This window comes from Chinchilla lanigera, unplaced genomic scaffold (assembly GCF_000276665.1).
Source record: "Chinchilla lanigera isolate Chin_1 unplaced genomic scaffold, ChiLan1.0 scaffold00125, whole genome shotgun sequence".
NCBI lineage: Eukaryota > Metazoa > Chordata > Mammalia > Rodentia > Chinchillidae > Chinchilla > Chinchilla lanigera.
The window spans coordinates 2,738,947-2,760,541 of record NW_004955526.1 but is presented as its reverse complement, the minus strand read 5'-3'; the positions used below and the strand labels follow the sequence as shown (position 1 = coordinate 2,760,541).

At 37.7% G+C, this 21,595-nt stretch overlaps 1 protein-coding gene across 1 annotated transcript; it reads right to left on the bottom strand.

The window, feature by feature from the left end:
- Positions 1–901: 901 nt before the first annotated feature.
- On the bottom strand, positions 902–21,443 carry Hdac2 (histone deacetylase 2). The gene is made up of 14 exons (XM_005409764.2): positions 21,425–21,443; positions 17,926–18,059; positions 16,777–16,894; positions 14,773–14,847; positions 14,244–14,382; positions 11,666–11,807; positions 8,368–8,460; positions 8,179–8,287; positions 6,201–6,341; positions 5,901–6,009; positions 5,256–5,386; positions 4,322–4,477; positions 2,764–2,821; positions 902–1,269 (listed from the first exon to the last, which is right to left on the bottom strand). The coding sequence occupies exons 1-14, from the start codon at positions 21,441–21,443 to the stop codon at positions 1,239–1,241; spliced, it is 1,455 nt and encodes a 484-aa protein (XP_005409821.2). The 3' UTR covers positions 902–1,238.
- Between the last annotated feature and the right edge of the window lie 152 nt (positions 21,444–21,595).

The following is a 21,595-nucleotide window of genomic DNA, read 5'->3' as shown; positions in this document are numbered from 1 at the left end:
TAGTTGATCTACTGTCTTCTATTTCTCTGCTAAGAGAAACTGTTAATGAGTCCTTGATCAATACTGCATGTCTGTTTTCATGAGAAACCACTTTGAAGGTATCAATATATAATACAAGCATTGCTAATTTCCTACCACTTTGTAACTCTGTATTGTCTGTACTGTTCTTTTGCTATTTTGTAAAAGGTTGTCTGTCTGCTAGTTTTCCTCCTTTTATTTTTAAAATAAAAAAAAAAGAAAAATATTCAGGCCTAGCAAAAAGGAACGTTTTACCAATTTTGGTAAGTGCCTAGCAATGTTTTCTTTTCTCCTTTACATTACCAGATGTGTCGGCTTCCTACCCTTGCAATGTTATCTGTAGGTGAAGCATTTTTCACAAATTCTTAAAATTAGTAGACAACAGATAGTTGCTCATTTAAACATTTCCTTTCTTTGGAAACCTGGGTACTGAGCAGAACCTGACTGTTATGTAAATGCAGTAGAAGCCAGGTGTGTTCTGACCAAGCACAACTGCACCATCTTTCACCCACTCAGGACAGGCGAGGGGGCAGACAGATCGCCCAGAGACCTCAGCACAGAGGTCACGGCTTCGTTCACGTCAGAATTCCCATTTCTAAGCTCGAGGGACCTTCAGTTTAGCTCTAATGTTGTTCCTCTATCTCAACCGCACAGCCTGTGCTACACATCTGCGATTGAAGTAAGACATCCATCCTCACCAATACTGATTAGCTAAGTTACAACGGGCCACCGGGTAGAGCTTCTCAAAAAAACAGTAATTATTATTATGAAAGAAGCAATAAACAGCTGTCTACCTTTTAAAACGCAATCATTCTTCTGCCAGTAATATATTCTTAAACGTCTAAAACAAGGTTTCATATTATAATGAGCAGACAAAAGACAATCCAAGTACAATTTTTTATTAAAGATAATTACAAAAGATGGAAAATTCAGCTCAGAGAGGCCAATCACTTTAATCAGTTTTTGACATAATAACTCACATCAATTTTAAATACTATCACATAAAGCATGGTGGAGAAAAGAAATTTTGCTTCATAATTAGAAAAACTCACAATAAAACTTGCCAAGAAAAACAAAACAAAAAAGCCATTTTAAAAATAAATACAGTCCATGCCAAAGTAGTATAAAATGAAGCCAGACGTCTTCAAAATGAAAACAGTTTTCGTCCCAATGTTTCCTCACTTTTTAATGATTTTCTAAAACTGGGAAGACTCTCAGATTCAAGGGTTGCTGAGTTGTTCTGATTTGGCTCTGTTGAAAGAGGTAACATGGAATATTAATGAGCAATCTAAAGCAGAGGTGGCAGGAAAGCAGGGGCAGACTTTTTGGACATGGGAAAGCAAGTCAGGGAAAGGAAGGTGGCGGAGAGAGAGGGAACCAGAAATGACCACAGCATCAATTCTCCAAAATGAGGGATTCTCGTGTGCTGCAAATGTGTATCAATGAAAAAGTTTCAAATTTCTCACAACTAGAAGTAGTAATTATATAAGCTGATGGATAAATTAGTTGGACTTAAATTATTCCACACTGAATGTATATCAAACATAAAATTTTTAACAGTTATCCTTCAAGAGTAAATCAAAAAACACACTGATATTTTCCATAAACCTAAAGGTGTACCTGAACAACTGACTAAATAAGAGCAGATTTGAGATGCAGTGAGATGTCAGATTTTCACATCCTCGAACTCACTTACCTTATGATTTTTGGATAATAATTAATAAGTCATATACTCTAGTTGTTATGAAGTTCAGAAGTATACCTGTATTACATACAAAACCAATAAGCACATGCCCCTCCCCTTCTCTTTAATAACCAAGAATGGCACAATCTTGCTTAAATATCCTAACCTATCCTATTTTATTCATCTGATCTTGTAGTTTTATGCCCAGAAACATCAGCTGATAAAGCCCAATGTTTTCAAGTAAGAAATGATTTAACCTGTCTAGTGGTTTTATAATGTATTACAGGTTATCCTCCAAAGGTAGCACAAAATGTGTGACCAAACATACATGTTTTAAAATAAAATCTTCAATTATAATTTTATTTATCACAGTTCTTATTTTAGCCCAATGGTTCTTAAACTGGCTAGCTCATATCACTAAAAGGAGAAAATACGAACATCATAACAGTACATATATAAAGGTCAATAGAAAAAAAGTCTCAGTGAATTATGTACAAGAGTAAATTCAGAGCCAAAGCCAGGTGTGGAGACACATGCCTGTAATCCCAGTAGTATAGGAGGCTGAGGCAGGCGATCACAAGTTCTAGCCCAGCCTGAGCAACTCAGTGAGACCTTATCTTGAATAAACAGGGGCTAACGATGTTGTTTAGTGAGAAAGCCCCTGTGTTCAATCCCCAGTAACGTTAAATAAGTAAATACATACATAACATCTACGTATGTACATACATACAAACTAAATTCAGAGCATCTGATACAATTTGCTGATATTCTCAAGTTCAGTACTATACTACTCAGGCAGATGTACATATGTACACACACACGTGACGCAAATAATGAATTTTTTTTTGGTCTTTTTGAGACAGGGTCTCACTATCAGCTCAGGCTGGTCTTGAGCTCACTTTGTAGCCCAGGCTGGCCTCAAACTCACAAGGATCCTCCTGCCTCAGCCTCCCTACTGCTGGGATTACAGGTGTGTGCCACCAAGCCCAGCCTAAATAATAATTTTAAACAAATTAAATTGATATAGTGTAAAAAGTTACTAGATAAGGAATATTATTTACCCTTTGGTATCTGGTTTTTCACCACTATTGTCCTTCGATTTATCTTCTTCTTTTACATCTAAAATGAAAGATTAGAGAAAGATTAAAACCCATTTTCCAATATAAAGTGCATATATTTCATTTAAACATATACTTTAAAAAGCTGTCATCCAACCTTACTATAAATGAGTTTACTAACATACTTTTTTAATTAGGCGTCATGCTAAATGACAGCGGGTCAGGCTACCAACGTAAGACAACTGGCCCTGCCCTCAGGAACTCTGTTCTGTGGGATCGCAGTGCGACAGCGTGAAGAAGTACTGAGCACAGCCACGAGAACAGCACCGTGGGAGATCAGAAATGCTCCCGAGACAGAACATGGGAGAGGTGCCAGGAGAAGGAGTGGATCTGGGGTAAGGAAGAGGGAGAAAAATACCAAGAGATTCACTCACTGATGATATGAAACTCATTTTTAGCCAAAATAACAGTAGAAAAAGTACTTTAATGCTTTCCCATTTAGAAGAAAAAGCACAGGAAAAATAGGTTTAAAAATGAGAAGACAGACCTTCAAAGATATACTGACAGTGAAGGAAAAAAGTCCTTTTTACTTCTATTATGTCAGGAACTTCTGGGTATCACTCAGCACACAAGAGCAACCGGTAGCCGCGTTGCAGTACACTGGGAAGTTAACATTATAAAATGGTACACAGAAAACTTTAGCCTATTCTGGAGTAAATCCATGGGCAGGAGCAGAGCCAGATGTGTCATATGCTATGGTCTCTTAATGACATTTTTGTAAGAAAAGGTGCAGTTTAATCACATAATCTTATTTTGACAGGCAGATGATGCTGACCCATTATTTCTGAGTTAATTTTACATGGACTTCAGGAGCAAAAGCAAGCCAGCTAAAACCCATGCTCCTCACCGTTGCTCCCCTAGACCAGAGCAGTTCGATACAGAGCAGCAAGACATACAAAACCCCACAAAGGTGCTGTGCTATGGTAACAGATTTCAGTCGGCAATTCAACAGTTGACAGAAAACTAAGGCAAGCATCAGAAAGTGGTATCTTCTCCAGAGCCAGCTCCCAAATTCCTTCCTCTCTCTCCCCCAAGATGTTGCTTTCTTCACTTTCTAAATCAAGTCTGTATCGCCTTTACCGGGGGTGCAAGGGCGAAGCTGGTGGAAGGGTACCGGAGCTCGGCTTTTGTTTCATTTCCGTCCACCCGCTTTGAGGGTCACAAACCATCTCTGGACCCCAGCTCCACTCAGGTCAGATACGGATTTGTAGCTACGCTGTCCGTCCCCTTCCCAGTCCTTGTCACAACACAGTGCTCACGGTGTTTGGTACCTCATGAAGGGAAGGACGTAGGGTTTTCTATGTTGTAAGAGCAAACATGAGCAGCTACACTTAGAAAGCTTTAAATGAAAGCCATTTAAAATGTAAACACTACTTCCATTTAAAAAGAAAAAAGTCATCTCCCTCAATACCTGTGCAAGTGACTTGAGCTCATAAAACTATTACCTAACTCTCAATTTTAAAACTTACAGTGAGAACATTTACCAAAACACGAATCTGACCTGCTTTCTTGTCTTCCGTTTCCTTCTTGTCTTCTTCGATCCGAGCTTTCTTTGCTCCTTTTTTATGATCAGCCACGTTCCTACGACCTCCTTCCCCTTCATCCTCAGAATCTGAGAACTCTTCATCACAAGCTATCCGCTTGTCAGATGCTCGAACTGATACATCGACAAAAACAATCACAGGTCTCCAACTGCCCCACCCTTACAGAAATGCACTCTTCAGTTACCACATTTAAAAGTATAGAACAGATGTTTCAAAACTAAATAAATGGTTTGCTAAATACTGAAAACTTAGCTTTCATCTATGAGAAACACTTCAGAAAGTTTTTAGAAACCTTTGGGGATACTGTAGTTCTTTTTAAAGGTAGAACTTTTAGAGGACAAAACTTTTTCTAAGTAGGAGGTGGGAATAAAGTCCATACCTAAAAAGTAGTTGTTTTATTTTAGAGTTGAGAAGGGAGGTAGACAAAACAAAACTAATGATAATACTGAGACTACGAGACACATTAGACCCCTACGCTATTAGTAATTACTGTGCTACACACCGGACTACGAGGTGCAATATCACGCCATAACTCTAACAGTCCCGTTACATATAATGAGAGGCTATAAATTCAAACAGAAAGTGCTTAACGTTATTTAACTCATCTTACACTGAACAGACAGGATGCTTTCCAGTTCCTTCCCAAATGTAACATAAGCAGCTAAGTTCCCAAAGCTTCATATACACACAATCACATAAACTCCTGATGCTCGTATCAGGCTTGAGACATCAGGAAGCTAAAACTACCTAAGCTCAGAAAATGGAGAACATTATAATAACACCATGTTCAGAAAACATGCCCCACAGTGCTACCTTGGGGTCACTAAAGCCTGTAACTGTATTTTAGTAGCCAGAGAAAGGGAAGAGAACACTGTCGAGGCCTCGGCTTACTAGAAATCCTCTTGTCCGGGTCCTCTCCATCCTCGTCTCCACTGTCCTCACGTGCAGCGTCCTCCGGGATCGCCTGCATCTGGACGCCAGGCGCATGAGGTAGCATGCGCAAATTTTCAAACAAACGCTGCCTACACGATAAACACGGAACTATCAGACAAAGTTCTGTGTCTTTCAAGCTCCTCTTATGTACAAGTGGAGACATTAAGCCAGAAACTCCATTCTTCTATCTAGCATGATCTACATGACACAAGCTAGCAGTGAACTTGTCCAGCGTCACAGTGCTAGTCTATGGCAGAAAGGGCACAAATCCATACACGTGTACTACACTGTTTCTCTAAACACAGTGTTTCAGATAAACCGAATGATCACTCACTTTACCATAAAGCAAGGAACAATAAAATTTACAGTGCCCTCTGCCATTTAAAAATGTTTCAACTAGTAAAGAAATGAAAATATTTTTGATCTATAAGGGCCATCTCTTGCTGCCAATGATCAGTAACCTTAGGGTTTCAAGTCCTTTTTAAGAAGAGAAAGAAAATAACTAATGTATAAAGCTATAACACATATTCCACAAGCCCATCTAAAGCCTTCTAAAGCTTTGTCAAGATGAAATATGCGAAACACAACTCAATGACTTCTTACTTTATCTTTTCCATATATTCTGGAGTGTTCTGATTTGTCATGTTTGAAGGACTAATATGCAGTTTGAAGTCCGGTCCAAAATACTCAAAATAATCATTATATGGCAACTCTATAAACAATAAAATAAAGTTACAGGTAGGGAAATATTTCCAAAAACAATGTTTAAAAATAAAACACAAAGTAAATGCATTCTTACACAGTTTTGGAATCTATTCTGCTCTGTAGTACCACACAAATCATGTATCTATTTCTACACACAGATAGTTCACATGGTATAAATACTATGAAATGGACACTTACCATTAGGAATCTCACAATCAAGAGCAACTGCTGTCTCATATGTCCAACACCGAGCAACATTACGGATTGTATATCCACCTCCTCCGAGCATCAGTAATGGTAAGTTGAAAGTTTTTACAACTTCTACACACTTAGCATGACCTAGTACAAAGAACATCTGGGTAACTACAACATGACTACAGTATGAAGGGAATTTAGGGACAGAGGGAGAAGGGAACGAGCATAGGAAGGGTATGTAACAAAGATTAAGATGCCATATGCACTAAGAAAATTAAAATATGTACACACATTTTTATTAATATAGAAAGGTTTGTGGCAAGGTTACCTGGGGGAGTTAAGTTACAATGAAACAGAAACAATCTCAAAGTTCTATTTCCATTTTCCCCTAAATATTTGTACAGACCTATGGAAGGCTATAAAACAGAAGTATGACCATATTACTTTAGGCAGTAGTATTAGACAATTTTTTTTATCAAAGATAATTAACAATATAAAACGAAGTATTTCCTATGAATAAATGTCAGTTCAGTCATCTTATAAGCCACCAGTAAGTACTTATTGGTATTTTTATCATGCAGGCACATAACTTAGTAAAAAAATTCCTCCATTATAAAAGCCATATATGTTGGAAGAATATTTAGAAAAAAAAAATCACGAAGTACAAAGAAAGAAACTAACTACCTAAACAGCAATGGTGAACCTTTTAGAGACCAAGTGCCAAACGGTAACCCCAAACCTACTTATTTATCACAGCGTGCCAATACAAAAGATACACACTTGTTTTTTCAAACGTAATTGAAATTACAATTACAGCAATTATAATTGGGGTATATGCAATAAAAAAATTACAGCAATTACATTTGAATACTGAGGTTTTAGTTTAGAAAAAACAAGAATACATCTTTTGTCTTAAAAACACAGTAACACATATGCCACAGGTTCACCACCACTTACCTAAACCACATCATCCCACGACAGCTTACCGAACTGTTCTCCTCAGGTAATGACACCGAGCATTTTCATCTGCTTCAGGACTGCATTGAAACCCACAACCCAGTGTGCACTACTCCTGTCAGAAAAACCCGGGTTTCTCATAATAAATAAAAATCATGCCAGGCATGGTGGTGCATGCCTGTAATCCCAGCACTTGGGAGGCTGAGGCAGGAGGATTGTTTCGAGTTCGAGACCAGCCTGGGCTACAAAGTGAGCTCAAGGCCAGCCTGAACTGCATGGCAAGACCCTGTCTCAAAAAGACTCAAAAAAAAAAAAAGAAAACCACATGGATATTTTGACTTCCAAATACATACCACAGGTAAATCAAAGACATTTACTTTTATTTCACCTCAAAACATTGGTAGTTTAGTAATTAGGGACAAGAAAACTAAGTTAATGCAAAACTCCACAAAAATGAATTTTGCATTTCATTAGGCAGAAAAACTGGGCACAGTGACAAAATGCTGCCGCTTCTACTGTAAACAATAAATAGCACAACCGAAATTCCGACAGAAGAAACAGAGATATGGGAATGCTGCATGCTTGCTGGGAACAAAGTTTTTTTTGGGAACGAAGTTTTAAGGAGAGGTAAATCCCCTTCTTCCAAAATGGGACCTTCACACACAGGGCTCAAACTGAACGATGAATTGCATAACCAAGTATGTACAGTACCCAGACAACGGTGAAGACCCAACAGACCAACAAAGCACTGACGACAGCTGCCTCCGTGGGGAAAGCAACAAGCTTCATGAAACTGTTCGCGCACAAATGTGTATGTACACAAAATAAAATAGTACCTAACTGACTAAAACTAAGTTAAACGTAGTCACACACACATATCAGACAAAAACTTACGCAAAATATAAGGCACAGAGTTTGGTGTTGAAATGTGAGGCAAGAAACTACAATGAGACCTTCTAAATGGACTTCGAGGGAAGAAGGAAACCCTTTGTTTTCTGGGAATACTGCCTTCCACAATGCTCACCTTTGACTGTGAGATTGAAGCACCCAAGTCTATCGCCAGATAAAGAATCCGCGCCACACTGCAGAACCACCGCACTTGGCTGATACATCTCCATCACTTTTGAAATAATCTACACACAAAAGAGTAAATGTCAGTATCTCCAGTAACAGTTTACAATGTGATGTCAACCTGCACAGTAGTAATACTTACAGGCTTAAATATCTGCCCATAGGACTCATCATCTATACCATCTCTCATTGGAAAATTGACAGCATAGTATTTGCCTTTTCCAGCACCAATGTCCTAAAACACACAAGTGGATATCAGAGAATATTTCATAATAAAAAAACCTGACATATTTATTACAGTATCTTTAAAAGATTAACACTGTTTAACATTAACATTAAGAAGATTTATATTGTTCCTTCATAGGAACAATATAAATTAAGGGGCATGTGTATGTTCCAATATTTAGATTGCTTATAAACCGTAAAAGAACCATTTCTAATTAATCTGCAATGACATTTTTTGAGTAAAAAATTTAACAAAAACAGGTAAAGGACACAGTTACAGCACCTAGGAACTTCATAAGCAGAAGACACAAGGAGACAAACTTCAGCCTGCAGAGGAGAGACCATGAAGACAACTGTCTCTAATACAGAATCCTCTGAGTGACTCATGGTGTGGAACGCACTTATGATGAAAGGTCCACAATTCTTGGTTTTTTTTGAGACAGCGTCTTGCTCTGTAGTTTGGCCTTGAATGCACTATGTAGCCTAGGCTGGTCTTGAACTCAGATGTCTTCCTGCCTCAGCCTCCCAAGTGCTGGGATTACAGGTGTGCAAACACCATACCCAGCTCTTGAAGTTTTAACATATACAGATTAAAGCATCAGATATATTCTTCAATGACACTTGCAATACACTGTTTCTATTTGTTGAGTACTGCTCCAGACACTTAATTCCAAAGATGCAAAGGACAGAAAGAGCTGCATTCTAGTTACAAATACAATAACATCTGTATCTACTTGTACAGCTATGCATGTGTATGTATGTATCTGTGATGTGAATACATACACTTAGAGCACACGGTACAGTGGGACATTTCTACAAAAGCATGCTCCAACCACAGAGCAAAGGACTAGCAGCGCTACTTCCTATGTGATCTAAATGATGTCTGAAGCTGTGTTGCTCCTTGGGGTTGTAACAGGTGTATAAGTTCCTCCAGAATCTCTCATGGAATGATCTTAGCTCAGATCCACTTTTACAGAAGCACAGTTCGCCTTCAGTGTGACCCCACTTGTAATGAAGAGACTAAGCAGAGTTACATACCCTCCTTCCATTTTTTAAAGGAAATCTAAATTTCTATATCTAACTAAGTGCCAATTCTACAAATGCGGATCAACTAAAATGAGGTCCTAAGAGTCCCTAGACTCCATGTCACAGCTGACACAGAACACTATGGACTCTGACCCCAGCATTTGAGAATGCAGAAAGCTGCGCAGTAATGACTGCACCGTCAACCCTGCTCTCCCTGTTGAGTAACCTTTCTACTTCTCCTTTTCTTCACAACTGTTCTTTTGCCACATCTCTAACCCTTCTTCCCTCTAGACTAATTAAAGCACGCAAGAGTTTTAAGAATGAAGAACACTCAGGGTGGTTTTCTTCTCCCTTTTAAAATGAACTAACGGGCAGAAAAGGAAATGCTCATTAAACTACGTAACACCCAAAGATACACAGGATTTTGCAGAAAAGCCCAAATACACCTTACACATAATGACTGGTTTAAGTTTTCTCTCCCAAAATTTTGAGAACGTATTTAAAATACCCAACTGTTACTCAGAGATTTTTTTCTGTAAAGTGATTGTAAAATCTTCAATGAGAAGAAATGATGTGAAAAGCCTTCTTCACATCTTTTTAAAACATGACTTTGCCAAGATTTTCCAAAACAATTATTAACAACAACTGAGAAGAGACCACAGTGATGTCCATGTGCTGTTAGAAATTACAAGATCTCCAACTGCCACTGCCTAAGATTAATGAGGATTATACTGCACAAACATTATCTTACACTTGGAGCTTAAAGCCAGGAAGGCTTGCTTGAGTCCCACTGGGATGGAATGGTTGCAGATAAATGTATTCTGCTGGCTCAGAGCAATAGTTCTCAAACACCCCGTTTCTGGGGCCCGAGAATGTGCACTTCTGCTGGGCTCTTAGGTAGTCTGATCCTGCTCACTTAGGAACCAATCTCTGAGAACCACTGGTCCATAAGAGAAGAATCAAGTGAGAAAAGGGAGATGCTGAAGGAACTACTGTGACCAAGAAAACTAAAATTATGAATCTTTTTTTATAAGCCAAACAACTCAACATCCAAACCCTTACCTATTTATAAATTAGGAAAAGTTTAACCATAACTTTCACTGCAAAAGTTTCTTAAAACAGTACCAACTGGTGGTCAAATAAAGAAAAGTAGCACACTTGAAGACTAAGGCTACTCTTTAAAAATGTTGTTTGCTAAACTGCAAGAACAATACCATCGCCTGAAAAATAACCTATTTGATAAACAGTTTAGGACTAACATCCAATGCCATGCCAAGCGAAATCTTCTGTACAAACTGGTCTGAATTAAAAGTATCAGTTAAACTTGGGCATGGTGGTACACTGGTGGCATACATCTGTAATACCAACACTTGGGAGCTGAGGCAGAAGGATAACCCCAAGTGTGAGGCCAGCTGGGCTACCCAGTGAGTTCAAGGCCAGTCTGAACCACATAGCCAGATCCTATCTCAAACAAAAACCCAAAAAACCAAAAAGCATCCAGCAATTATATCTCTAAATAAACTTCAATATGTGATGTGCTTCAAAAGAATTCTAATAAACAAAAAACCTGATTAAAATTGTATAAACAGGATTTAACAGTGATTTTTCACAGTTACAAAACACAAAATCAAGTGAAAAGAGGTAACCAAAATCTAATGTAGAAGCAATACTAAGGGATGGTAATCCTGAAGCCTCAGAAAAAAGACATAAAGTCAGGATGATACGTAATGGAGGGCAGCAGAAAAACCCGGAAGACTATTCCAGTTCACATTTCTTTACAAATAACAGGAATGTAGGTCTCCACCAGGCGGTTCTAGATGGTCAAAGTGAACATCAAAAACGAGCTACGTGCCCGTGGACACACACTTTATCAAAGCAAACAACTGAGAAAAAAAATCTCACTACATACTTGCATACATAGTCATCAAAAATAAATGCTAGGTGTTAAAGAATATAACGTGATTTGGGGCTGGGGATTTACTTCAGCGGCACAGTGCCTGCCTGGCAAGCACAAGGTCATGAGTTCAATTCCCAGTACCAGGAAAAAAGACAAAAGAAAAAGAATATAAAGTGATTTAAATCTGCATACAAGTTTCAAATTAATGACTCAGGAAAAATGTTAGCTCAAGTATAAGATGACTAACTTCCTATGTTAATCCCACATTTACTCAGAAATAATCTGTTCTTACCCTCAAGTCTCCTGTGCCAGGGAAATACTCCCCGTATTTATGGAATGAAACAGTCATTACACGATCTGTTGTATAAAAAGCTTCTTCAACACCATCACCATGATGGATATCTATATCAATATATAACACTCTCTGATGATACCTAGAAACAAAGCCACATGTTTTTATTTACTATAAAGGTCTGAAGATGTAAAACACCACCATAAATTCAGAAATCCATTTTTTTCCCAATTTAAAATTTTATCAGTGTCATAATTTCTAAAAACCACACAAAGAACCCATTCACAACACACTCTGCTTTCTGACGAGCCCAACAGCCACCACCGGCACCAAAAGGATGAGAAGTCACCAACCAGGAGCTGCTGAGCCGCGCAACTTCTCCAAAGCACAGGTGTAAGTACCCATGTGTACGGTGGCAGCCACTGCTGCCCTGACTCCTGCTGCTCAGGCACAGCTTGCAGATGCCAAGCTCAACCTGCGAGGCTCCGGGCAGGTCCTCATGCACACTGCTTCTTTTGTGCTGCTGTGGCTGGATTTTTGAATTTTGTTCTTGTTGATGGTGTGATTTGTAGAACATCAGCTGATATCGTCAGTATGCTTTCAATTCCCTCCTGCAGCCTATAAGGCCAAACACCTGAAGTGATTGCCTCAAACCGATACTTTTAAATCTCAGCTCTGGGCCCAATGTTTTGTGAAACCTGTCCCATTATACATGCTTTAAAAACACAGGACACATTTCCATGTATTGACTAAAGATTATATTGTACTCAAGACTGTTACTTTGTTTTTTTTTTTTGTTTTTTTCCGGTACCAGGAATCAAACTCAAGACCTTGCGCTTGCCAAGTAGGCAGTGTGCTGCTGAGCTAAACCCCCAGCCCCTCAAGACTGTTACTTTAATTAAGACTTCAGAGTAAGTCTTCAGCACTACAAAATGGGGGCTGGCAAACTGTGGCTTACAGGCCAAATACTTTCTTATTTGTGGCCCTGAGTGTAGAACAGGTTTTATGTTTTTAAATGGTTGAAAAATAGAATCAGAGCTCAAGGCCAGCCTGAATTATGTAGCAAAACCCTATCCCAAATAAATACAGAAATTTAGAAGAATAAATGAATGAATAAATTTTAAAAAGTCTGAGAAGTAGCTCAGTGCAAAGGTTTTGGGTTCAATCCCCAGCACAGGAATGAATGAGTGATGAATGAAATAAAGAAAAAAATTTCCACATCCATCCAAGTTCTACTGAAACACTGGCACCTCGTTTGTTTACAGATCAGCAGGCTTCTCTGCTGACAGAAAGCCTGGTAGCTGTTAGAAAGAGCACATGTAGCAGGCATCACTTTACACCATGTTTGGGGCACTACAACTGCAGCCGAGCAGTCGTAACTTGAATACACTGCAGGAAACACTCATAATTACCATATCAGGATATTGTTCCAGTGATACTCGTGTCAAAACAAGGCAAAAGCATACTTCAAATGTCATTCTTCTAAAGCACAGTAAAATGAGGATTATTTTTTAATCCATTAGATGGCAAAAAATTGCATTTATTATGCAATACCACAAGGGTACTAACAGAATATGGTGTAAGCTGATTTACCAGACTAGACACTCATAATAGTCTCAACTCATAGGAAACAAAATTTCGAAGATCTAGAAAACTAAATATAGTGTTATCTGTTTCTTCACAAAATAAAAAAAATAAAAATAAAGAAGCTGGTATCAAAGCTACGTTCCTGACTGGTTCATGGGGTAGACAAACAAGGAAAACTACTTACCAAGTAATAAATCATTTTTTATTTTACCAGCTGAAGAAATGTATTCAGACAGATAAAAGTTACTTAAAACTATAAGCCTAGTGGGTAAGAACTTGCTTAGAAGTGAAGAAATAGAATAACAATTAATTAGAAAAATATTATTTCAAATGGTTTTTCTTAGCTCTGGATGAGTCATCAAGATGTTAACCTGACACTGCTCAGTTAAGAAGTCAATACAACGTTTAAAGAGACTCAGGCTGGGCATGGTAGTGCATACCTGTAAGTCCAGCATTCAAGAGGCTGAGCTGTGAGTTCAAGGCATATCATGAATCCCTGTCTCAAAAAACTAACTAACTAACTAAATATATAAATAAGTAAATGATGCAAAAATTAGCCTCTATGGATAATATGCATGGAAGAACATAAACAAGATCAGTTTCAATGCTGACAAAATACTAATTAAGTATAAAATCTAAAGCAGAATCTGTTAAGATATCACAACTAATAATAATTAAAATACAGTCTAACTTTGTAAATCTCCAACTTCCTAAGTCCCTTCATAAATCTCAAACTTTGAGGATAACTTTATCAAAAGCAACTCATTCAAGATAATGTTACGTCCACTAGTAGAAAAGAAAGCCCCATTCAGATGTGCTAGTAAGGCAGCTGGCTAGACTCACTAGCTTGTGATGAATCCACAGCTACCATAGCTACCATTTTAACCTACTGCCATTTACTCTGTATAGTACTTTTAAAGAGCTGCAAATCTTACTGTATCTTAATTAAAACACTTTACCACATGAAAAAAATCAATAAAAATCAACTTACTTTAGTAATTCAAGGATGGCAAGCACAATATCATTAACATAACAGAATCCTGATGCTTCTGATTTTTTTGCGTGATGTAATCCACCAGCCCAGTTAACAGCCATATCAGTTTGTTGCCGGTTTAACTTCACAGCCCCCGCTGAGAAGTAGAAAAAGTATGTTATTTATGAAATATTTAGGATAAAAAAAAAAAATCTCTCTTCCCCACTCAGCCACGAGATCAACAAGCTTCCTTCTCTATATGCTCCCACCATAAGTACTACTAGATGCCCCAATCAACAGGACCAAGTGGTTACTGACTGACATCTCCAAAACTGTGAGCCAAAACACACCTTTTCCTGTTGTAAGCTGATTACCTCACATATTTGGTTAGAGTAACAGAAGGATGACCAACACAATACTCTATAAGCACATTTATCAATTCCTTTTTGTTATCAAAATCCACCACCAGTAAACTGTTCTAAATAACCCAATGAACACGTAAGTACACTTACATCTATTTTAAACCTGACTGAACTAGGGTACTTACCAACTGAGCCACCAGTGGAGAGCTGACAAAATTCAAAGAGTCCATCAAACACTGGACAATCTTCCCCAACATTGACTGTGGAGTAAATTTGATTAATTTCAACCCATTAAGAAAATTAATGAAAGGATTTTCTTGCAAAACTACTTCTTACATAACTTTTATTTGATGCAATTGTAAAACATGTTCCATAGTCACAATCTAAAAATTGTAAATTTAAAATATGATTCATTGTTTTATTCAAGGTATTCTTGTGAAATACTACCAAGTCTTATCACCAAATCTTACTCTATTTATGAAATACCTCTGTTCTATTTAAAAAGAAAAAAACCCAATACATTTCAAATCATGAAGTTTTTACTAAAGTTTTAATAAAACATGGGCTTAATATCCAACAATTAACCAATATTCTAAAAATGCAAGTAACTCTGATTGCTTGGTTACTTCACATTCCTTACATACACAGAGCATGCATAGCTTTGCAATGTATTTTACTGGGTACTAAGAATAGATTGCAGCTACTTGGCTATGTTCATGGTCAGGCTTGATCTGATTCTTGGGAGCCAAGACATAAGAGAGAGCGCAAAACAAGGAATTGGGACCTCCAGGTACGTGGCACATCAGGACACATGATTCTGCAGCACTGAGGAAGTGGGCAGAGATGTGTAACCCATGCCTCAGCTTACAGCCTCTTCAAGATTGAGGGTCACTGTTTATATCCTGAGTTACAAGCTCTATGAAAAGTAAATTTTAAGTTTCTTACTACTATCATGTAATACAATTCAGTATTCTGCAGATTTTAAATCAAGCCTGTTTAATTTATTCACCTAAGGGCTACCCATGTCTCCAAGTCTGAATCCTCACTGAAAGATAGTGTATGTCTTAAGCTATCATAGCACTTTACTGAATCAAATAAGCCAGGTAGAAATATGTATGAACACAAGTCCATGCATTTGTGAGATTCCAGTAATTCCACCTAAGTTAATCACCAATGAAGTCTATTTATTAAACCACTGATGAGCTAGCTAGGCATGATGGTTGATAATCCCAGCACTCTGGGAGGCTGAGGCAGGAAACATCTAGATTTAAGCCCTACCCAGCCTGGACAATTTAAGTGACTTAGAGCCCCTGTGTCAAAAGAAACGAAAAGAGGCCAGAGAGGTAACTAAGTACAAAGGCCCAGGATTCAAATCCCAGTACTGAGAAAAAACAAAATGGCAACAAAAAAAAACCCAATGAGAACAAACTCAGCTATCAAGCTTTAAAAAAGATACTGTGGTTGGACATGGTGGCAAATGCCTATAATCTCAGCACTTGGGAGGTTGAGGCAGGAGGATCATCACAAGTTTGAGGCCAGGATGGAAGACATGGTGAGTTCAAAGTCAGCCTGAACAACATAGTGAGACCTTGTCTCAAGAAACAAAAATGTTCTAAAATTTAAAAAAAAATAAAGATACTGCGTTCCAACCATAATCTCTAATAAAATACTTTTGACCTATTAAGGGGAACACCAAGCAGAAGAGAAAAATCAGAAGGTTCACTAACATCCTAACAAAGGGGAAAACATATCCTACATAGCCTAAGTTAACTGAAGCACATAAACATAACATAAAAAGTGCACACTAATCTTTCCTTGCATGTGAAGTAAGGGAGTAAGGATTCCCTACCAATATCTCTTACCAAGTTATAATGGGAGCAAAATAAAAAGTAAAGGACTATGCAATCTGCCATTTAGTTAGGCTTTTTTTTTTCTCCTTTTTTGAGACAGCGTCTCATCACGTAGCCCAGACTGGCCTTGAACTCAGTGATCCTACTGCCTGAATCCACTACACTTGGCATCATTAGGTTTTTAAAAAATGGTACCTTCAATATTGTTACACTGACCTTCCAAATAAATCATCACATTTTAGAATACCAAAATACCCCCAACCAATTTGGATAATTCTAAGTCTAAAAATATCCATTAGATTTGTCAACATTAAAATATAACTTCACATAGGAACGTACATCTCTGCATCTGCTTACTATACTCAGACATGTTGTCTGGCCGTATGGACCGCAGAAACTTAATATACTCATCACTATGGTATTTCGTCATCTCTTCAGCAGTGGCTTTATGGGGCCTCTGTGAAGAAAAACATCAGGACACTGAAATTACTAGTGGTTCTATTGCAATTATCAAATATAGTTCCCTTCAAAACAACTAGGTCCACTAGAACAAAGTAAATTCCAAAGCTAATCTAAAGTATGTGCATTTTATATTTTAGGAAGTAGTGGTCAATCCTAAAATCAACTCCTTTAAAAGGATCAGACAGGCATAGTATCAACAGCAAATTAACCATGTGCAAATTTTAGTAGAAACAGGTCAACTCACATAAAGTCAAGTCCATGTTTACAGACTCTTTCTTTCATTTTCCATCATAAACTTTCTGTTCTACATCCACAGATTTCATCAGTGACTTCCCAGAAAGAGGTGCACTCTCAACCTAAGTCTTTGCTCATCCTCTTTCCCTTTGTGTATCCTAATTTTCTTCTTCTGCAGAGCATAATTTCACTTACGACATACTTCCCTAAGTCTTCCAAACTGAGACTTTTCCAAATCCCCTTTCTTCTCTAAATGTCTGCATGTAAAAGAAAATACTTTACTTAAAATTGCCAACAATTGCTACAACTGCTCTTTCTTTTCTAAGTAGCTTAAAAATTGTCTTTTATCTATTTATATGTATCTGCCATTTTCTACAAAAACATGTAAGGCAGCTGTTGTATCTTATAAGTTATGTGTTCTATCTAGCTTTTAAAGGTTTCACATTATATGCCCAATAAATATTTGTAGGATCAACTGTCTGCATAAATTTTTTTATTAACTGTCCCAGGTGAACTCCTCATCAGCACAGACAGTTTAACATTATCCTAACAAATATACTCTATTTCTGAGTTGTCCTCTGAAGATATGAAAGCCTTGAGTAGAGGGATTTGTTTTAGTAATTAAAAAGACAGGGTGGGGAAGATATTGCTTGTACTGTCCATTTTAGCTGAAGAGTTTTCTTTCAGACCTTTTCATCTGGTAAATGCCCTCCTCAAAGGTGAATAATAAAGTTTCACAGTACTAGTTAAAAAAAAAAACAAAACTAAATAGTCCCTGAAAGGTATACTCACATATATTTCCATTTTTCTGTATAAACCATAATTTAACAGCAAGTTATGAGTCATGCGGATTCTATGTGGTTTCATGGGATGACCTTGTCCATAGTAATAATTTCCAATATCACCTAAAATAGAAAACATATGAACTAAATAATACAGAAAAGATAGTCATAAACTATCTGAATTCTCATATATATCAACATTAGAAGGCACTCATCATTTAAATAAAATTAACAATGATTTACAGCTTTCAATCTATAGTAAAAAGCCAAGACACTATTACTCCTTTTACGTGCTGATGACTCTCCATTATTACATCATTTTTATGTGTAGATTAAGATATTATGATTTGTAGTTTCTCAATTCTTCCTTCAGTTTTTTAAACTTTAAAGTTACACTTTTAGTATTTTCTAGCGAATTTTCAGGTACTTTCAGTAAATTCTGTGTCTGGGTCTTTAAGTATAACTTGAAATTTTTTCAACAACTATTGCTTCGAGGACAATGTACTGGCATTCCAGAAGCCCTTCATAGTTGGTACTGTGCGAGGTTGGGAGTGTGGTGTGTCCAGATCACATGCAATTGAAGATGTCTCAGGAACTGAGATTTGTGTCCTAAGAAAGTGCTTCTGTCCTAGGACACACTCACGACATTCTTCAAGGTGATAAGGATATGCTTCATGCTTCACAACTAACAGGTGGTATTCCTGGCCTATCTTTTAAAATAGCATATTCCTATGTGTAAAACTTACAAATAAGATTTCAAAATAAGCAAAACCAAAATCACTTTCATCAGCCAAATTTCAATGAAATCAATACTCCTGAGGGAAAGTAATGCTTATTATAAAAAGTGACATATGAAAGTCTCTTAAATACATTTTTCTAATGTGATACACATCACATTTATTAAATTAGTACTGATCTTAGAGTTTAAACAATTCCCCAAATTAGCTACTCAAGCTGATTTTAATGGCTTAAAGTCTATCATTTCAACACAGATTTATACAATAAAAGCTAGGAGAAAGAATGCCATTTATTCACTTTCAAGATTAAAAAACCTTTCAAAACCCTCCCTCTTACTGTTTAACAGCACCCCCCCAAATTTTGTGCCACATCTGACAGTAGTCCAGGTTGACACTTCTAATAATAAGACTGCTACAGCTTGTGTCTAGATGTCTCACTGAAGCTTCATGGGCTCATAGAGTGCTTTTCAGAGCTGCCTGGGATCTAGGTTGGTGGTGACACTGTGATTAGGTGTGATATCTAAATTGGTTGGTTTTGCATAGTTCTGGGTGTGGGTAATGGGAAGCCCCACCCAGGGTGTGAATGGTACCACCCAAATGGTTTTGAGCCTGGATGGAACAAAAGGGAAAGGGAAGCCTGCTTCACTGCTGCTGCTGCTGCTTGCTGCTTGCTGCCTTGCCAGGGACTGTTTCTCCTCTGTGATGGCCCTCTGCCATATTATCCTGCCTGGAAGCCAGCTAACTGTGGACTGAAACCCCTACAAACTGTGAGCTATGATAAACCTTTCCTTTTTAAACTTTGGGCATTTGGTATTTTGTCTTAGCAATGAGAAAAGTAATGAAGTCAAAGACTAATTGATTTTGTTGGTATCATACCTCCTCACTTTCAACATAAGCTCTCCTCTACAAATAATTCATCCACACATGGCCATTTAAAAAGCTTTTTCAAGGCCAACAACAAAACTAAGAATACAGAAAAGCTACAAAGCAGGGCTCTGGTGCTGTGTAACACTTATTTGTATTTATCATAACTGATAGGCTATTAATGCATAAAACAAACTATCTGTCAAGGAAGGATCAGTCATAAAGCTCTGTCCTAGCTCTTTAAAAGTAGCTTGGTCTCACCATCAGATTGTTAGGTATGGAAAAACTATTAGAGTTACAAAGTGTCACATACCTAAGTAATGTAAAGAGTATTATTTCTAAGTTATCACTATAAAGCTCATTAGAATAAGAAGTCTAGTTTTCACTTCCATCTGTCTCTGTGTAACAATACCAAGATGAAATGTCTCTAGCACCTACCACATCTTAAAATCACTTTATTCAACATGCACATAGAGAATCCAAAGGAAAGTCACAGCCTCCAATATAAAAAGAAGGTAGGAAAAAAAAATGCGCAGTGTTAGAAAAAAGTATTAAAGCAGGGTGTGGTGCTGCAATGCCTGTAATCCCACCATTCAGGAAGCTGAGGCAGGAGGATCGTGAGTTTGAGAACTGCCTGGGCTACAAAGTGAGTTCAAGGCCAGCCTGAACTGCATAGGGAGACCCTGCCTCAAAAAGACAAAAAAAAAAGCGTATTTACTATAAGGTGCTATTCTAAGCACTTCACACGTATTATTTTTTAATCTTTTCAATAACTGCAATGCAGGCATTATTACCATCATTCTTATTTATAACTGCAGATAGGTATGAGATGCAAAGCAGTCAGGTGACAGTGTCCAAGTCACACCGCTAGCAACTTAAAGAGCTACCCTCAAACCTAGCAAGCACACATTACGGCCAGTGCTCTTCAAGTAGTAGACTGTGGGAAAATATTAATACTTACAGTCAGTAGGAAGACAAGATAGGAGCAAGGCTAACAAAAAAAGACATAACATGGAATGTAAGTGTTTCATCACAGCTTTAAGAAAGTGAGCAAAATAAACAAGGGACCTAATTCATCAAGTAATGTGCTTGTTACTAACAGGACCCTCAAACATTAATATACACAGCTTTCAATATATAGCCACAATTTAGAGACCCTAGTCCCTCCAAAAATACACATACAGACTAAATGACACAGATCCAATGGCCAAGCTACAGATCAATTACTTTCACAAGAATTCCTCCAAAATGCAAGCGAGTTATGAAAGAATCATTTCAAACTTCTTGCTTAATGTTCTTTTCTCTAGATAACTCTTTGAAGGAATTTACTGAATAAGATAAAATGTCTTTTCTTAGTTCTATGAACCATGGTTCACATTCATGTAAGTGGTCAGTAATGTAACTTGGGCATTTTAAATGTTGTCTTACTTTCACCAAAATACTGTAAAGATGTTTTACTAATTAAGTGAAAATCCAGAAAAATCTACTCAAAATCATTTCTTGAACATAGCAAACTTTTAATTGCCAAATTGAAATTGCCCTGAAGAATTTATATGCAACGTATTAGCAACCGCTCACTGGTCAAGAAGCTGTCAGAGGCCCTGGGATGGTGTGGCTGGCAAGAGAAGTCTGAGATCTGCCCGTGACACAGTAGGAACCTGGCTAAGATACACACGAGGGACAGGTGGAACTACAGGCGTGGAAATATCCCACACATTAGCAATACAAGCCAGCAAGAGAGCTCCAACCTTTATTTTTGTTGTATTCTACTCTTCATCTCTTTTGTCAACTATCTCGCCTGACTTTATGATACTTTCATGTGAGTAAACCTTGTCCCTTCTCTTTCTGGTTCACTTCAAAACTCCTAGGCCTTCTCTTCTAATCCCTCCCTCCTGGTTCTACAATTACCGAAAACCTGGATGATCATCCTGTGCCCTCCAGCCTTGCTCCTACTATATTTAACTTCATTAGCCTCTCCATCCTACTCCCTACTCTCCAGACCAACTCCCAACAAGGTAAAATCACTCTACTAAGTGGAAAATCAATGCATACAGGTTCCTGGTATAAGTTGGATTATGT

What these genes read in the sequence shown, in the direction of transcription:
- Hdac2 (XM_005409764.2), bottom strand. An exon ending in CTCCACTGGTGGCTCAGTTG is followed by an intron (nt 14,383 to 14,772) that starts GTAAGTACCCTA and finishes TCTACTTCTCAG; the next exon opens with CGGGGGCTGTGAAGTTAAAC. An exon ending in ATGGGCAGATATTTAAGCCT is followed by an intron (nt 8,288 to 8,367) that starts GTAAGTATTACT and finishes TTTTGTGTGTAG; the next exon opens with ATTATTTCAAAAGTGATGGA.